At 43.0% G+C, this 19,107-nt stretch overlaps 1 protein-coding gene and 1 long non-coding RNA gene across 4 annotated transcripts in view; one reads left to right on the forward strand and one right to left on the reverse strand.

Moving 5' to 3' along the window:
- The window catches only part of otud7b (OTU deubiquitinase 7B), an 82,372-nt gene extending 68,329 nt beyond the window's left edge, over window positions 1–14,043 (forward strand). For 2 of the 3 annotated variants that reach the window (XM_088621107.1, XM_088621109.1), the window contains exons 10-12: window positions 883–997; window positions 1,639–1,723; window positions 2,327–14,043. In XM_088621107.1, coding sequence (XP_088477233.1) covers window positions 883–997; window positions 1,639–1,723; window positions 2,327–3,790 — 1,664 coding nt within the window. In that variant the 3' untranslated portion in view covers window positions 3,791–14,043. The remainder of the gene's footprint in view (window positions 1–882; window positions 998–1,638; window positions 1,724–2,326) is intronic. The other variant, XM_088621110.1, reaches the window with a different exon arrangement.
- On the reverse strand, window positions 12,715–18,865 carry LOC148639840 (uncharacterized). Its single transcript, XR_015930650.1, has 2 exons — window positions 18,380–18,865; window positions 12,715–14,486 (listed from the first exon to the last, which is right to left on the reverse strand). It is a non-coding gene; the product is annotated as an uncharacterized LOC148639840 (long non-coding RNA).
- Window positions 18,866–19,107: the final 242 nt, after the last annotated feature.

Here is a 19,107-nt window from a genome sequence, read left to right on the forward strand (position 1 = left end):
GTCCTTTGTTTCAAATTAAGATGCAATTGTGCGTTTTTTCGCTTCGTCGTTACATGCAGAATGTGTGAATATACAATTGAAAGCCTTGAGCGAGATGATAAAGATTGCTCACGCATAGTTGTTGAATTTGACTTTTTGGTATGTTTTCCACTGAGAGTATAGCAGAGCATAGAAGAAATGAAGTTGAGTTCTATTGGTGCTGATGTTTTCAGAGACAGGACGTTAGTGCTTGTATTTATACAGATAGACTCCAAACCTTGCAGTAATCTTTGGCCTACTCTATGTCACACTGTCGCAGAACTGACTAATTCTAATACGAACAGGTATTAAGTAGTATTTTATGTCACTTGGAACACAGCAAAGTAAGGTGTTTGGACCTGGGGCCAGAAATCTAGTTTTTTTGGGGCCAAAATGTAAAAATACCAGTCATTTAACCCTTAAATAAAGTGCAAAGCCAGCCCTCACAGTACTGTATACAGTATTTTGTAGAAGGTTTCATACATTTTCATTTCCTTTGATAGTATTCCAGCATAAACATAGCGGGTATACAAGGAAATCAAGCTTCAAAACTTCCAAGCTGATTTTAAACTGCAACATTGGACAAAGTAGAAGTAGGCCTACTTTAGTACATGTGCATTATGGGTTGTTGTGAAGTAACAGGCCAGCCTTCTTGTCTATAGTAAAATCCTGGAGTGTACTGCCTCACAGGGACATACACTGTGCTGGGACAGAACACCTGCTGTGGCGAGAATGGGCTATTCCAGTGGGATACAGTATTCTCAGTTTTGTTTAATAAGCAGACATACTGTACTAACAAGCTAGACAGAGATTTCATTTGACGTTGAGCAGAATCTGGGCTCTTCTGCCGTCTCCTCTCTCTAGCTGTGATTCCCCTGACGGACTCGGAGCACAAACTGCTGCCCGTGCATTTTGCCGTGGACCCAGGGAAGGACTGGGAGTGGGGGAAGGACGACGCCGACAATGTCAGACTGGCCAGGTAGGGTACACTCTCGTTTCCAGTCTGAGCTCCCCAGCAGATGAACTCCGAGCGGACCCAGATCAGTGGTTTCTGTTCTTTGGTCTTCTAACCAATGTCCATCAGTGTCCAACAAGTGTGATTTTTGGAACTGGTTATTACTTGAGCAGTTCAGTTACGAATATGTTATAAAACAAGGTAACCCAAAATAGAGGAAGAATCGGTGCCCACAGGGCTGTCTATCACAGAAATCTGCCTGAAGTGTCATGTGAAGAAACAGGAAATCAAACACTCAGTAAAATCATTTAATCAGATATGCTTTGCAAGCTGTTACACTGCTTTTGATAATTCTGCTGCTGCAGAATTATATAAATAAAGCAAAACGTTTTATGCTGTACTCTGTTAGCACACATTTTCAAATAGGTCTTTGCTTCCTTTTCAGAAATTGCTCATTTCCAAGAGCAGTGTGCAGTTTCTCTAGTGAGACATGCGCTACTTTTCGAGCAGTGCCTTCAGATTTCTTAAACATTGCAGTACCAGGTGTTGTATTTCTTAGAAAGCCTGTGAAGCCTGAAATGGACCCAATTGCATGAGTTTTGAAAAGCAGTCTTTCAGTTGTGCTCCTCGGTTCTTCATGCCTGCTCTTCTCCCTTTCCCTGCAGTGTGACCCTCTCCCTGGAGGCCAAACTGCACTTGCTGCACAGCTACATGACGGTGACCTGGCTCCCCCTGCCCTGCGAGGCACAGGTAACCCTCTCCCCTCCAAAATCCTCCGCCTTCGCCTCAGCTGGAAGCAGCTGCCCAGTAGGGAACCATCTTTCTGTCACAAGCTAGAAGTTTTAGCATGAAGTAGTCCAGGTGGGGAGCTGCGTCAGCATGTTTAGACTAAGGGATCATGTAATGGGTTTATTCCATGCTGAAAAGAGAAGAAAGAAAACACAACGTTTCAGCTGTGGAGCCTTCTTCGGGTTTTTTTTTTTAGGTCAAACTCTTTTAGAAGATTGATGGCCATCTTGTCGAGAAGCCTTCTTCAGGGCTCCACGACCAAAACATTGTGTTTTCTTTTTCTTCTCTTTTCAGCCTATTTTAGCATGAAGTTGTTTGTGCAAGGCTGAAAAACTGTTGATGCTATACTGATACAATACTGAAATCTTGTTCAGAAAGTCGCTAGGCACAGTGTTCTTTCACTGCGCCTCTATCTCATCCTGAGACTGGGTAGAAACAGCCGTGCGACATGTGGACTCGCCAGTCTGCGTAGGACACGCTGTCAGCGAAGCAGATTGAACGCAGAACGAACACCCGGCCGGTCAGTCCTGCGGCCCGGCCGCCTGACTCTGTGTTTCCATTCAGCAGGCCCCCCTTGCGCAGCCCGAGTCGCCGACGGCCTCAGCGGGGGACGACGCCCGCACCCCTCCGGACTCGGGGGAGTCGGACAAGGAGTCGGTGTGCAGCAGCTCCAATGGCAACGGCGGCGGCGGCGGCGGGGGAGCGAACGGGAACGGGTCGGCGGCGGGCAGCGGCAAGGCAGCGGGTTCCTGCAGCTCTTCCACCTCCTCCAGCAGCTCCTCTGGCTCCAGCGCGGGGGCCAAGGAGAAGGCCAAGAAGGACAAGGACAAGAAGAGGGCCGACTCGGTGGCCAACAAGCTGGGCAGCTTCGGCAAGAGCCTGGGCAGCAAGCTGAAGAAGAACGTCGGGGGGCTGATGACGGGGAAGACGGCGGGCAGCGGGAGCAAGCAGGCCGGGGAGACGCAGGAGAAGAAGAAGAAAGGCTCCCTGAAAGGCCGCAAGGGCAGTAAGGAAGGATCCCCCTCTTCCCAGGGAGGAGGTGGAGGAGGGACAGGCTCAGGGAAAGGGTCCCCGTCTTCAGAAAACGAGCGCCAGTCCGGGGACCCCTATAAGTACAGCACTGACGTCAAGCTGAGCCTCAGCATCCTGCGGGCGGCCATGCAGGGCGAGAGGAAGTTCATCTTCGCCGGGCTGCTCACCACCAGCAACCGGCAGCCCTTCCAGGAGGAGATGATCCAGCGCTACCTGCTGGACGCCGAGGAGCGGTTCCAGGCGGAGCAGGAGCAGAGGAAGGAGGCCGAGCGGAAAGGGGTGAGCGGCATGGCGGCGCCGCCCCCGCCCAGCGGCCCGGCCGGGAGGAGGGACGGGGCGGACGGGAGCTACCGCTGCTACGAGCCCAAGGAGAACCCCGCCGACGGCTCCCCCCCGCCCTCCTTCAGCCCCCCGGCCCTCAAGGCCTCGTCCTTCTCGCCCACGCTCTCGGGCGTGCTGACCATCCCCCGGCCCAGCCTCGTGGGCCCGAGCGGCGGCCCGGCCTCCCTCCCCCACTCCCACCCGCTGCCCCCCAGCTACCTAGAGACGCGGCGCCAGCTGGCGGGCGGATCCTCCTACGGCAGCCTGCCGTCTTACGCCACCCTGCCCCGCCACTGCCCCGTGGCGCAGGGGCCGCCCCACCCGCAGTACCCCCCGCCCTCGGGGAGCCCCTCCCGCGTGGCCCGCTGCTTCTCCCCCTCGCCGAGAGACGACGACCCCTCTCCCGGCTACCCGTCCTCTCCGTACTTGCCCCAGGAGTCCGGCTGCGAGGGAGGCTACAGCAATGGCTACAGGGAAGCCCAGCGGGGCCCGGACTGCAGGAACTCAACCCCCCCGGGCAGGCACTTTCCCGTAGGCACGGGGGCGCAGCCCACCAAATGCAAAACCCCCACGTGCACCTACTACGGCCACCCAGAGACCAGCAACTACTGCTCGTACTGCTACCGCGAGGAGCTCAAGCGCAGGGAAGCAGAGCCTGCCTCTCACAGGTTCTGAAGCAGCAGCCCAGAGTCCGTTCTCCTCCCCTCGTTCCTGCTGTTTTTTTGACGAGGGGAGAGTTTATGCAGAAGCCTCAGCTCCCACTCCCCCCCCCCCCACCCCTACCCACCCACCTCTTCATCACCAACATCGTCACTGGAAGTTTGGGTAACACGACCAGAACCATGAAAAATTCCAAAAATGTCCTCTCTGGCCATGTTGATTGGGAATGCAATAATGCTAACGATAGTAATAATTCAATCACTCATTAATAGGGTGCATTTGATGGCAAGGGGCAAGTGAGTGGGGGATGGGGGGGGGCTACATCCGTGACCGGATTGGGAGGGCAGAGGTCAAAGGTTCCCTTGCATTGTTCTCGATTTCTTTTGTGTAACACCTGCAGCGTTCCATAGCTACCCCACCTCATTCTAAGTGCTCCTTCAGTTTTGGTTGGTGTTTTTTGCCGCGTTATTTAAATTTTCTAGGTCAGTCTGTCAATAACTATGCCAACTGCCTTTCTGCACTCTGCACTTGCTGTCTTCTCGAGCTCTAGGGGTCGGGTGTGAACTGCAACTTTTCTCGAATGCCTTTGCATCCCCCCTTTGTGCTTTTAAGCAGGGGCGATTCTCTAGGAGGATGTGATCCGTGAAGTTTTTCCTCAAAACGAACGTGGACAATGTCTTATGAACATTTCCTAGCGGACAGAAGTTGGGATTGCAAGCAGAAGATTTAACTTGAAGAGAAAGGGAAAATTGCTTAGCCACACAATTAAAAGCTTTTTTTTTTACATGTCCCATGTTTCCTGGAATATATTCCTTAAAACAGTCTATTTAACTAAATTGCAACATGGATTTAAAACAAGTTTAGAAGCAGAACTAGAGACATCAGTTCAGCCATTCACAAAACTGGAATGTTCCTACAGGATAGAAGACTCAATTCTGTGAATAAGAGAGCAGAACGTACAGCAAACAATGTCTGCTGGGGGATAGAGACAGGTGCGCTATGTGTTAGGCCCATTTGGTGGTAAAAACCAAGATACACCACCTAAACTGGTGAAATTGCATGTGATGGGTGGTTGAACAAGCAAGGAAAGAATACTGTAGTACGCATTAGGAAACCTGAACTGATTTTCCAAAATTTAGGTATATCCATTGATTCCAAGATGGCAGCGTCCATGTTTAGGGGTTATGTTAGCATTTTTAATCTGTTCGTGTTATTTACCATATGTTAAATTAATGATTGTGTTATCAATGGTCATTTATTTCTGAGGAACGGTCTTGAAATTTTCCCTCTCCCTTTAAGATCTTCTAAGCTAGTTCCTTCCAAAATCAGTTCATCAGGTACTCTGGTCTTTTATGACTCACTTTCCATTGAAATATTGACCAAATTTGGACCTGTTCAAGTAATTTTAACCTATTAAACCTGTCTAGTAGTTTTCTGATCTTGTTTTGCTAAAAGTTATTTTTTCAGCAATGTATAGAAAACCAATATACTTAATTAAACAATGCTCAACTGGAAAACGAAAAGCTAGAAGACTCTCTTGTCACAGTGACTGTAGAAATAGTGCACAAGGACATCACTTTTCATTGCAGTTTAGCAATAATGAGCTATTGAAGTAATTTGTCAATTGAAGGACCCAAAGGACTACAGAAGTGTCAAGGTCTTCAAACAATGGTACTAGAGGGGCCCTTTTCAGCAAAGTTTAATGTAATAGTATTAATTAGACATGATTTGCAATAAAAATGTAAATACAGTTCAGCCCTCAAGATGAAGGTGATTCACCTGAACTAGGTGATTTTGGCAGATCTGGAAAATGGTACACTGCGACTCTAAAGAACTAGGAATGGAATCTATGCAAATTAGAGGAATGGTTTCACCATAAAGCCCAGCACAGCTTGCAGTGGGACAAACAGAGCTGTCTTTGTTTAATGTTGGAGTGTTTTGAAAATGCCTTGAGTAATAGCAGAGGAAAAGTAAATCATCAATTCAAAAGCCCCGTAATTGCCACTAATCCTTCAAAATGATTACATTTAAATTGATCTTTTCATGAAAAATGCAGCAGATCTGGGCTACTATGCAAACCTACAGTAAATCCCTCGTTTGCACAGATTAAGCTCACATTTTGGAGTGCCCAACATGGAGTTCTGTTAAAATTGGCTGTATTCAGTAGGAGTTATTTTGTATGTAATATTATATTCATGAATGAATTACTCCATTGTGTAACTTTCAGGGTCAGTCAGCCTTGATTAACCAGATTGTTCAGGGGTTATTCTCCTGCATATATGCAGTAATTGCATTAGGAACACAGCAGTTGAGTGTGTGGTTCACACTCGGCCCGAGGACACATTGTCCTTACTTCTGTGGGCTTCCTGAAGAACCACCGCTGACACACAAACTGCTTCACTTCACATTTTGCTACTTGCGTTGCTTGTAAGCTCTTGAGCTGAAGTTTTCCCCCTGCTAACATGAGTATGCAGCACACTTCTGACTGATGTTTTCAAGAGCTTGCCGACTGCTGACTGGGAGGTGACTTGGAATTTGAAACATAGGATCAGATCCCCAAATTTGTATCTGTTTGTAATTACTACTCATTTTGGGAAATCTAGGAATAGTTAAAAAAAAACTCCCAAGTTTGCTGGATGTGTGCTTTTTTATGATTTGATCATAGTTATATTTGCACAGTTACAGTAGTGGAAACTGTAGCATTAGCCATTTTGAATTGTATATCGATACTGTATACCTGAAACAATCATTACCTAAGGGAAACCTTAGGACTTTTATTAAGCTATACAAATGAGTGGTGAAGTCCCAGATACTCCTGGCCTCTCAGTCTTCACTAACAGCTCGATGTCAGTAACAGGCCAATCAGTTTTTATTCTTCACCAGGTGGAGACTGTGCGTTCCCATTTGAGAGCATAGCCAATTTTGAAGACTTGCTTACTGTCGAGTTGCTAGTATGAGTGTGCTACGATAAGTCAAAACAAAAGCTTGCTGCCCCTAGTGATTTTTCCCCCCATTATCATGACATTAGACCTGTTTGTCGGCATTATCCTGCAGTCCCAATGAGCTCATTCACATTTTCCTTCCTGATGTTGTACCCATTTGCAAATACTTCTCCCACTCCCATAATTGTGCCCATACTGTGTGGATCTTATCTGATCTTATCTTATCTTATTTCTTTGTGTCTCACTAGGCGATGCTCCTTCTCTCCATAAAATGAACTAAAAACTTTAACGCATTATACAGTTCACTGATGGTGCTGCTATATTTGAACCTTAGCAAGTGCCTCTTTTGGAGAAACTGTTAATTATTTCAGGTTTTTGAAAGGTCCTATTCTAATTTCACACAAGAGAAATGGAACATAAAGCTTTTGAAAGAAATGATTGAAGTGTCACGGTTTATTAAAACCCTTGTATTTTCTATCCTGTAATTGATATATGATTATGCTCTTACAGTATTATGCCCTTGTGTTCAGAACATGAAATATCTCAAATTTAATATTTTGAAGAAGAGAGGAATTTCTTAATGGCCCATTGCATATTTCTGGATTTACTTGGCATTAAAAAATATCTTTTTTATTTTGTATGTGAGTTTTGAAAAAGCAATACTGGCTGAACTGGTGGCACAGACTCTCTTGTTTTCCATGCTTTGTCAGGTTTGTCAGAGTTGCAGTTAATGGATTCTGTCCGTGTTGGTTTCATTCTATTTGGATGCTCATAAAAACCATGTAAATTTTGCAAAACCAGTTCAGGATGGTATTTAAACTTTTTCTCATAATGTCCAATACATCATGCGTTTACAGGTAATTTCAAAAGTGTTGGTGGTAAAAACTACATTTTGTAGGAAATAACATAATATTTTGTAGATTGTTGCTGTGCTCCCTGACCTTAATACATCTTATTGTAGTTTCCATTTATTTCGTGCAGATTGGATATTTATTTTCAGTTTGCTATTGTTGGCTTTGAACAACTTTGTTGAATGGAAACTCCAATGTGGTAAATATGAATGGGAGGATGATGTATACTGTATGTACTCTATGGGGATGAGTTTGGTCTCTGCACTGCTGGCCTCAAAACTGAGTCCTTTTGTACAACCTTAGCACTTTCCTTCAGAACTAATGTGTAACGGTGTCTTGTGTGTTAACTGTTTTCAAATTACTTTGGGCTGTTTGTCAATACTTCAGCACCATGGACAGCAGCTTGGTTCTAGAGAATGGTGAGAATGGTGAACATTATAACGGCATGAGACACATTGCCAGCTATTCTTTCACCTGTGGCAGCTGTTGGGCCCGGAGCTTCACTGTTTTCTGGTTAGTGACTTTTGCAGTCAGCTGTGCAGTGAATTTTACCTCTTAATTGCAGTACTATCAGAATTGTTTCTCTTGCTGTTTATTCCAAGATGATCAACTTTATTACAGAATTGGTCCCTTTATAAAAACACTTAGAACCAGAAGCTTTGAGGCTAAGTAGTATGAAATATTCGAAAAAGGGTCATCTAACTCCCATCAGACTGATGCATTTGTGTTCAGATTGCTTTGACAGGTTCTGCTTAATTTGAATTTACACAGTGTCTTAAAATCGTATGTCAGTGTTTTACAAAAGTCATTGAGATCATTTCTGAATGTAGAAATTCAGAATTTGAGATCATTTCTGAGTAGAAATCTCCAATATGAATGACACTTAACAAAAAAGGCACCAAAAGGTGTACAGTTCTTATATTGTTAACAGTAGTAACAGGTTATTAATTCCTCTTAAGATATCTTCTAACAACTACAAGCATGTCTTTGGACTGTGGGAGGAAAGGGAGAAAACCCAGAGGAGACCCACAGAAACCTGGGGAGAACGTGCTAACCCCCAGCAAACAGCACCCCAGAAACTGAACTGTGAGGCAGCAGAGGTGCCAATCAACAGTATTATCATCTGAAATATTATTACTAGACTTTAGAAGCAGGAGGACAAGAAACCTGAGTTGCTGACCTAAATCCAGGCCCTGTAAGGTATTTGTGTTGGGCTTTTATTGTCTTACTGACAAGTCACCGTCTTTATCCTTAACTTCCCCCTTTAATTTTCCAAAATGTACGTTTCTCTCGTGGTACTTCAGTTAGCCATCACAGCATAGCACATGGAAGCTGACACTGATGGAATCCATATCAAACAGAGTCCCGTGGTAAGTGGTCAGTGTCCTTGAGCTGAAGTTGACTCTCTTAAGGAGTCTGGCTTTGAGAGAGCTCGTCTCGTATAAGATGCAGGAAGTTAATGGAATGTTCAGTATTGACTTTTACATTTCGGTCTTACTCATTAATAATAAAACTTCTTGAAGATTTATTTGCTCCAGAAAAAAACCTTAGTGTGGAAATAATACCTTGTTGTGGCAGGAAAAAAAGAAAAATGTAAGGTCTGTGTTGATCTGTATCCAGTGTTAGTGGATCTTTTGAAAGCAATATTAAAAAACAAAATGAGAATGTTGTTACTTGGGTGGGTACAAAATGCTTAAATTAACCCAACAGCTGAACTACCTACAGTACATAGGTCTTTGCACTCTTGTAAAATGTAAGATTAACGCAAAAAATGTCTGAATTATAACTTTAGAAATGATCAACTTCAGGGGCAGATGCATTTTACGTTGTTTGGAGATGAAATATATTAACATGAACAAAACATAAATTTTACAGAGTGTTGTTCTTACCCCATATGCATTTCATAGCCAAGCCAAAGTGACTATTATATTAAACATTGATGCTGATTCAAACTAATAACTAATAGACAATGGGGATTATACAGCACAACATTCCGGTGGTGCAAATATTCTGTTACCGTGCTATGGTCGAGATATACTGTACATATGAAGTTTGAAATTAAAATAAACTGCAAGACTTTAAGCACAAAATCAACCTTATGAGAATGTGGCATTCTCAGATAAAAATATTCCACAAGGTCATTCGGGAAACAAACATTTTGATCTAACTGATATTTTAAACGGAGCCTTAAAGGAATTATGGCCAGTGTCTCTATTTTGATTAATTTTATGAATATAGCCTTATAAAGTCAAGCACAAATTTGCTAGAATCAATCATAAACTTGAGCATTCTCCTTGAAATGCCTAGTTTTAAGATGAGTGTGACCAATGATTGCATTGTATCTATCAACAGTTTCTGGAGAAAGTCTTAAAAGAACAGATTCTTTTGTGCAGTAAAACATGTTCATATTTTGAGGAAGAAAATAAGGAGGTGTTGAAATATTGGGAATTGAGTGTTTTCTAAGCTTCTAGTATCTTTCATTTTCTTTATTTTATCTGAAACTCTTAAGTACTGATGAGTTCTGTGCCTTTCTCAGAGCCTTTGGAATCCCAACATACAGATGCTGTTAAGGCTGGATTCACTGGATTTTATCGCACGGCCATAGATTAAACAAAAGGCACATTGTATAAAAATTCAAGACAAGGAAGGCATATTTATTTCTCAGTTTCTTTGCTCTCTTGCTTTCAACTTGTTCTGCTCCAGAAGGTGGTTAAGTTTTAAGTAACAGTTGCCTAACAATGCAAGGTCTCTTGAGAGACTGCAGAGTGGAGTTTGTGATGACCAGCAGGTGGCGTGCTTGCTATAGACAGATATTTAGCCTGTCTCTCATATCACGTCCTTACTCATTCAAGTAGTGCCTTGTTCAGGACATATAGCATTTCATAGAAGAGCCATGCTTTTTACCTGACTGTGCAAAATCATCATCATAAGTGAGAAGAAATTTAGAGTCATGAAACTAAGGGAGATGTAAAAAAAAAACTGCATGCATAAATATATGTGTTTGTTTATGAGGGAATCAGATTTTTCTCTTGAAAAATGTTTGAAAAGCAATGAAGGTGGAGAAGCTAGCAGGTATACACTGAAGGTATATTCTGAAGGTCTTCTTGCTATCCTATGAACTTTGCATCATGGTGTGCTGCGAATGAACCTTGTCAGTTTAATTTTGAGAAGCTATTTTTAACCAGCTGTTTTTACTGGACAACGGCATAATGATGTCACTTCATGCTCTGGTAATTCGGTCCAAGATAGCAAGGGGTGTATGTCATTTTGTACTCTTTGCTCCTGTGGATGCTGAGCCTGACTGTATTATAGAGAAAACACGTTTTACTCTCTCAGTTGCATGAAGAAGCAATTGGAGTCCAGAAGGCTCCAGACATCCTGTTTTATTTAGGGAGGAGTGTAAAAGGACTTGTTTTGATGCAGAGTTTTTAGATTGGTGAGGTATCCCTTTCGCTTTGTTAATATGTCAGTATATGTATATTTGAAGCACCACTGCAAATGTTTGTGTGTTTTGCACAATTTTCAAACTTTTGGAATACATCCGTGTTTTTGCATTAGCATTGCGCAAAACATAAAAAGGTTTTTGTTTGCTAAACGAATTTCTCTTAACATCTTCAAAATCAAGTCTGTAAACCTAATGCAATAAAAGGTGATACTTTTCATATATCTAGCTTTTTTTTCCAGTATTACAGTTGTAATCTAATAAAGGACACATCACAGTCTTACACTCTGAAAGACCAAGTATATTCTACAGTGGCATAGTAAACTGCATACTTTACAAATCTGCCGGGTTTCTTATTGAATTTGGATGCTTTGTTAAAGAATTGGAGCCTTTGGTTTAGTTTCAAAATGATAGCGAAGTGGACTGTGTAAGGGGCTATCAAACCAGTGCCAATTTGCTTGTCTTTTCTTATTCACCTTGGAATTAATTTTACATTCACTAGTAATAAGCAATAGAAGGCCGCAAATTGAATGTGGTGAGGTGACTTAATCTGTTTGTTTTGGCTTGAATTCCAAGTGAAATGTAACTCTCAACCATTGTGTGATCAGAGAGGAGAAGGATAGGCTTCAATTCTCTGAAACCTCTAGGGAATGATTCTGGGAAAGAACTAGAAACTCCTGATTGTGTTAGACAGATGTGTTTGTTCAAAATCCCATTATTCCTAACCAGTGTGCATGTGTATGGAGACAGGGCTGTCTGTGTTCAAAGAAGCAAACGCTGGTAAACGCAGGGATGGAGTGTTGTTCCGTCCATCGAAGCTGTGGGCTTATGTGCAGGGGTTGGAGCCCTTTCTAGTCTACCGCTTCTGACGTCAAACCTGTTACTCTGTCAGCGGAAACAGTCCAGCTTGTGGAAGGGTCGCGTGTCACTTTGTGGAGCACGCCGCAGTGCGTGACTCCTCTATGCTTGGAGAAATTAAATCCCAGAGAGGGAATCGGAGAATGTGATGGTTGCTTTTTAAAAAAAAATCATTGTGTATTTGTTTTTTCATTATTTATTTTGTTTTCACTTGCAGTGGTTTCTCGCTTCACTCGGTGAAGGGAGAACAATGTGGCGTTTTCAGTGCTTTGGACTTCACCGATCTGGAAACCTCTTCAGAATGAAGAAGGTGGGAGGGGCTGGGCGAGGCTGTGTAAATCTGTATCTTCAAGTTATTTTTTTAAAGCAATACAAGACAAACCTTTTACAATGTTTTTAAAGAGCTTGGTAAGATGGGATATCGTCAAGACACTAAAAAAGCAGCACGGGAGACGAAGGGCTGCTCGTGTCACGAGTCTGGAAGTCAGTATTCTTTCAAATGGACGATCCGTATGGTTTTGAAATCGAGCCGCAAGGGGACTCCTGCACGGTATTTATTGTGAACAAAAGTATTAGCTACTCAGATCATTAACAAACTGACAAAAGACTGGTTTGAAATTCTATATTTATAGTCAAGATTTCCATTGTTTTTTTTTTCTTTTACTGGGAATGTTTAGCAAACTAATGGGGTGTCCTTCCCACAGTGGTTCATTGTCGGTCAGACCTTTCATTTTATTTAGATCCTTTTTAAATTAATTTATTGCCTCTGATGATACAATTGAATATTCTTCAACAGGTCAAGCTCTTGATTCAAGGTATATTCTTTGTCAAGAATTAATAGACATATTTGGACTCTGTTAAAGGTCTTTATTTGATCCACACTTATGTATTTGGGGTTTATTTTTAAATAGGCTCAGTTTCATTCCAATAAGCACAGCTTTACTGTAAAAACTTCAGCTAGGACTATCATCTTGGCCAGTTAGTGCTGTGACACTCTGGGACAGTTGAAGATTGAAATCTTCCTTCTAAAACTCACTCTGGTGTTAAAGCCCAGCTGTAAAAGTGTTAGTCACTGAACCCAGTTTGGCTCATTGTTGTCGGGTCACACCAGTGTGGGTGATGTTTTTCCCTAAGCTGTGCACAGCAAAGCCTGAGGGAATTGTGTTCAACAACAGCAGCTGACCATCTGACCGCTTGATTGTGTTGGAGGGGAGAGTTCTACAAAGAGATTCAAAACAGAAGTATTTGCACTGATAGGTGCTGCTGGACTTGAGTTCCCACATTCTGCTGCAAAAAATATACTGTTATTTTGGGGCAAATTAAAGGGCTATAGAGCACTACCATAATTTTAAATGACTGTTGAATTTCCTTATTCGTTTTAATACCCTGTCCCGTGTGTTTGCTTTATTTTAGTGTTCTAATACTCGGTCTGCAATAATAAAGAAAATGAAAAATGAACCATTTCAAGATCTGCCTTGAAAGTGACTCAACTCTCTGCCATATTGAACCCATGCAACAGCGCTGTCTCCTGTTAGTATTTTTATTGAATTCAAGAAGTAAGATCTTCTGTCCTTTTGTGTAGCAGAGAGCGTGTTGGTAGAAGGGGAGGTTGTGTACAGCAGTATGTCCAAGAGGCATCTCTAGAGGAAACGGCTCGATAAGAGCATCTTGAAGGTTTTGGACTTTTTTGTCTGAAAAAATTATAAACTGAGCTCTGGAATGCAATAAAGCAAAGAGCACAGGCTGTTAAAACTAATAAGGAATAGGAATTGTCATTGTTAATATTTAAAGTTTCCTGATTTACTGCCCAGCAGCTCTTTTATGAGACTTCCACTGTCCCATCGTTGAGTCAGGTGCCGACCTGTAGAGATGTGATGAGCTGGGTGGGAGAACTGATTTCACAAGAGCCAAACTGGAGCTTCGGCAATTTGCAGCTACTGGGAAGAGTCCGCTATCTCACAAACCTCTTTCACTTTGGCAATGGTGACACTTGTAGTCATTAATGGAAAAAGAAATAGTGGGCTGTACTACGTATACATTACCCTCAATCATCTTTGGTTGAATGTGCAAGATTGTTGGCCTGTCAGACATTGCAACCTCAAGGGAATGAGGACCCATTTTCATGTTCTCTCAAGTGTTTTTGCACCGTTTGAATAAATTCTCATTTTATTGCAAGAGTGGTGTCAGGTTCATCCTTTGTTCGTGCTGGATAAGTGCTGCGCCCCAGACACAATAAGGACTTTGACTCCTCTGTCAGCATTGGAGTGAAGAGCCGTTTCTGGAGGACCAGGCAGGAGGCCTCTGGCTCACTAGAGGCCTTCAAGCACCGGGTTTGTGGTTTACACGTGCCAGGATGAAGTTCTTTCAGTGCTGTTAGCGTGTGCGTGAGGAAAGTGTGCGTTTGCTGTGCAAGGCCAGACATGTCAGACCTCGGACCACAGTGCAAAGGCCAGTGAGTGGACATCTGTTTTGACCCGTCTTCGTCTTTTCGTTTTAAGAAACGGTTAGGAAACATAAGATCATGACCAAGGCCTCTGGCACAGGCCTTGGTGGGCCAACACAGAGACACACAATGGCCATCTTCTCCCCCATCCGAGGCTGCAGGGACTGGCTGTGCACTGAGACAAAAACAAGACATTTGGGTTTAAATAATTCAGTCAGTTCTAAATTTAGAATAAAAAGGGTAAACCCCTTTATCACATCGATGCACGCATTCGCTAGCCGCTTTATCAAGTACAGGGTCACAGGGGGAGCTGGCGAAGAGCAGGCAAAAGACAGCTGAACCCTGGACAGGACACGAGTGCACTGTCTGACACACACAGACACACCAGGGGCAGGTTTCCCAGACGCCACCCCACCATCATGTCTTTGGACTGGGAGGAAACCAGAGCACCTTTGTGAACATGGGTAGAACATATAAACTCAGTTCAATTCAATTGATTTTTTTATAGCGTATTTCACCACAAGGTTGCCTCAAGGTGCTTAAAAATGCAAGTGACCCTTCATTTTGTGAATACAGAACAGAAGACCAGAAGACAACGGAGTAGAGGAACCAAAAACTCCTTAGTAAGGAAAAGAAAAACCTCTGGGGGTCCAAGGTCAACTGGTTGGCCAACTTCTTTCGGCATGCTAACATTATATAATTTTAAAAAAGGAAATAAATTAGGAGTGTATTAATCCATCCATCTGTCATGTCTCCTGTGTGTTAGTACTCAATGCAGATCTCTGTAGACCAGTAAATTCCTCCTAAACAATAGCTATATCCACAATGTCCCTCTTGGATCCATGGCAGTGATGCAGCATCCAACACAGATGGTCCCCAGCCCAGGCGCCATCCGGACATGTGGGGGGGAGAATAGGATAGTCTGGTCAGAACAGATGTATCTACCTGGTGGGCCAACACAGAGACACACAATGGCAGGGACAGCAGCACCAGCAGCCATGGTTGCAGCAGGCTATGATGTAAGGTGTGAGTAGGTTGGGCTGAAGTCATAGGTCTTCAGTCTGGATATGAATCCTGAGATTGACTAGGGTGGGAGACTGTTCCATAAGCTAGGGGCCCTGTAACTAAAGGCTTCACAGCCAACTGTTATTTTATTAATATGTGAAGAAGATCTGCGTTCTGTGAACTAAGCAGGCGATTTGGATGGTATACATTAATAAGTTCCATTAGATAGACAGGTGTCTGACCTCTGAGAGCCTTGTAAGTAAGTAGAAGGATTTTGAAGTCCGCCCTGTACCTGACAGGAAGCCAATGAAGAGAGCTAAGTATGGGGGTTATATGGTTGTACTTTCAGCTCCTAGTAACGATTCTAGCTGCTGCATTCTGAATTCATTGTAAGGTATTGAAAGATTGGAGGGTGCTCCCTGATAGTAGGGTATTACAGTAGTCTAACCTGCTGTTACAAGAGCATGTATTAATTTCTCTGTGTCTTGAGTGGAGAGAAACTGCTTTAGTTTTGCAATATTTCTTAACAGTAGAAAGCATGTTTTAGATACTGTTTTAACATGAGAGTTAAATGAGTTAAACTCCACACAGACATCTGGGGTCCAGGTGCTGTGAGCATTGCTGACCACTGCCCAACCATGCTACCCATCAATGTACAGTTGTGTCCAAAGGTTTAGGTGCCCTTGGTTAAATTGTGTTTGAACAAATCTTTAAGTGACCAGAAGGTGATACTACCTCTACATAGTACAAAGTTAAACCAAGCATCCTTCTGCAAACTATATTGCAGAATTACTATTTACCTGCTCAATTTAACTGAAAGACAACATGGCATGTGAAAACTTTTGGTCAACATTGGGCTCCTCTCCTAGGCTGTCTGAGGACGTGAAAAGAAAGATAATTTACTCTTCCAAAGAAAGGGAAGGCTATAAGAAGTTTGCCATGTAAACAGTTAGAAACAACATTAAGAAATGGCAGTTAAAGGGGACTCTTGAAGTCAATGCAAGATCTGGAAGACCCAGAAAAATCTGACTGAGCTGCTCAAACACTGGTCAGATATGCAAAGCAGAATCCACATATCACTCCACATTTATTCACCCTTAAAATAAAGTGTTAACTTATACCTCAAGGGTAATTTATAGGAAGGGGCTCACTTGATAGACATCGTTAGTGAGAGTTAGCTGAATGCAGAAAGCAGTGTGTTGTTTCAGAAAGTTTAGTTAAGAGCTCTCAGTTGGCAGGAAAATCAGGAGACCTTGAGAAGCATTGATCTGCATCATTCCTGTAGAGCACTGCGTCATTTGTGACTATATTAATATCTTCCTCTCTGTATGCTCTTTGAGCAGATAAAATCTAATCGATAACAATCTGAAGACTTTCAAGAGCCTTAGACATGTTTATTGCAAATTATTTGCACAGTTTTCATTTTTACTGTAGTTCTGGGTTTGGTGTGGGTGAAGTGAGTGGTTGTGGTTTGCTACTGACTCGGAAAGATGTGTTTGCAAATTGAAATCTGATTGCCTGCCATCTGCATGAAGCCCTAGGTAAGCAATGATCTTATCTTTTTTTCCACGCGATGCGGGGCTCATATGTGAAACTCTTCATTGCGGTTAACAATTTAGTTTGTGTTCAGCATTTAAAGTGTGTTTCAACAAAACTCCTGCCTACCTACTGCGTTACACTGTTTTTTATCTTGTTAAAATTATATTAAAAACATTTTGCCTCCATCTACAATGCAAAAAATGTCAAAAATATATAACATTTTATTTTAAATTTAAGTGTAATGCTTAGTTAAAGGTATTAAGAACTTGGATAAGAGATGTATGCTTTCTAAACCAGTATTTAATGGGCTCTGAATTAGATTTTATTACAGCAGAGAAATGTTTTTTATGAGGCAGGAGTATCTGATATCATTTCGTCTGAGAACTATCATAAGAATGATATTCTAATGAATCATGAGTTATTCTGAGATTAAGAGTAATAATTTAATAATGATTAACTTAATAATCATAAGTTATTTTGAATGTATAAAATAATGTCATGGCCCAAAACATTTGTTGTTTTTTTTAAATCTAAAAATGAATTAGCTCAGGGTTTATGCATTTCAGGTGAATCAAACCTCAATATCTGCGCAAGCGTAATTCTTACAGTGCCTTTAAGAAAGGACAGATCATTTCATTGCATTTCCAGAGCTTTTCAAACAGTTTTCTAACAACAATTAGTTCCTCTCAAACGGTACAAGTTTGTTTTCCCCTCCCATCTCGACTATCAGCTGAGAGTTTTCCAGTTCCAATCTCCCAGAACAGACGCTCCCTGTACCTCAGTTAGACCGTGATGTCCTGACCCTGTCAGACGTGAGTGGGAGTGCTCTTGGGAGAGTCCAGCTCCCACCTTGAGTACACATGACTTCATGCCCAGAGTAGAGACACGTCAACCAGATCTCATACAGAACAGGAGCTGGCACCTCACACCCTAGTGGTACCTCTCACGGTCATCTCTGTCTCTCATTTTAGCGTTAATCCCGCGTCAACAGGGTCCGCTTGGCGGCACGCCCATCTCCATTTGATGGTTTGAACCAAATCTTTGAGCTGACGTTGCCATTAAATGCGACCGAGAATACTCCAACTGGCATCGCTCCGCCTGCCGTCAGAGGGGGGGAGGAGAACAAAGTAATGTAGCCAATTCAGAGATGGGGATTATTAGGAGGCCATGATTGGTAAGGGCCAATGGGAAATTTGCCCAGGACGCCGGGATTACACCCCTACTCTTTTCGAGAAACACCCTGGGATTTTTAATGACCACAGAGAGTCAGGACCTCGGTTTTACATCTAATCAAGGAGATGGTGCTCGTTTTACAGTATAGTGTCCCCATCACTATACTGGGGCACTAGGACCCACATGGACCACAGGGTGAGCGCCCCCTGCTGGCCCCACTAACACCTCTTCCAGCACCAACCTTAGTTTTTCCCAGGAGGTCTCCCATCCAGGTACTGACCAGGCTCACACCTGCTGAGCTCCAGTGGGCTGCCAATTGTAAGTTGCAGGGTGACATGGCTGCTGGCTTACCTCTCACGATCATGTGCCCATTTATCCACGTCTGGGACAGACTGTGCGTTGCTCCCCCTGTATCTGAGTGTCCTTCCCAGGACTCCAGCAGAGACTTTGTCAGGAGGTCTGAGAAGCCTGACCCTTCTAGAGCTGGAGCCCTTTCTTTACAAACCCCAGCTGGCTAGTCCAGTCCTGGTGCTGTAGCCACCTTTTCCATTTTATATCACAACTACACATGAACCATATACTTCACTGTAACTTCACTGCGTATCATAACATGGGTTATCTCTAAATGTCGATGTAAAAAAAGTTGAATAAAATTGTCAGCAGTTACTCCCAGAATCTGATTCTTCCTTAATCCTTCAAAAGCCATGCTTTTCCATAACTCAGCTCGGAGTGCTCCCTCTCAGTGGTGAAAACTGGCTGTCTGAAATGGCTATCCACCATCTGGAAAATATTTTCTGCGGCTTGCGGAGAGGACGCAGTGTTCTCTCCTTTACTAAAGCTCGGTGCCAGCTGATCGTACTAGCATGCAGTGACAGCGTTTAGCTACCAAATCAACGCCTGTAGCTGTTTCTCTGTGGATGTCTCTCAGCGAGATAGGTGACTGCTCTGGTAGTATTTCTCCAGAGTGTATAGCCTGCCAAAAATACAATTAAGGAAATAACTAGCTAGCTTTGGTAGAGAGAACAACACGTATACACAAAATGGGTTATGTACTTTGTCCAAAGTTCAGGAACTTTGCT

The sequence above is a fragment of the Lepisosteus platostomus genome, chromosome 26 (genome assembly GCF_059453375.1).
Source record: "Lepisosteus platostomus isolate fLepPlt1 chromosome 26, fLepPlt1.hap1, whole genome shotgun sequence".
Classification (NCBI taxonomy): domain Eukaryota; kingdom Metazoa; phylum Chordata; class Actinopteri; order Semionotiformes; family Lepisosteidae; genus Lepisosteus; species Lepisosteus platostomus.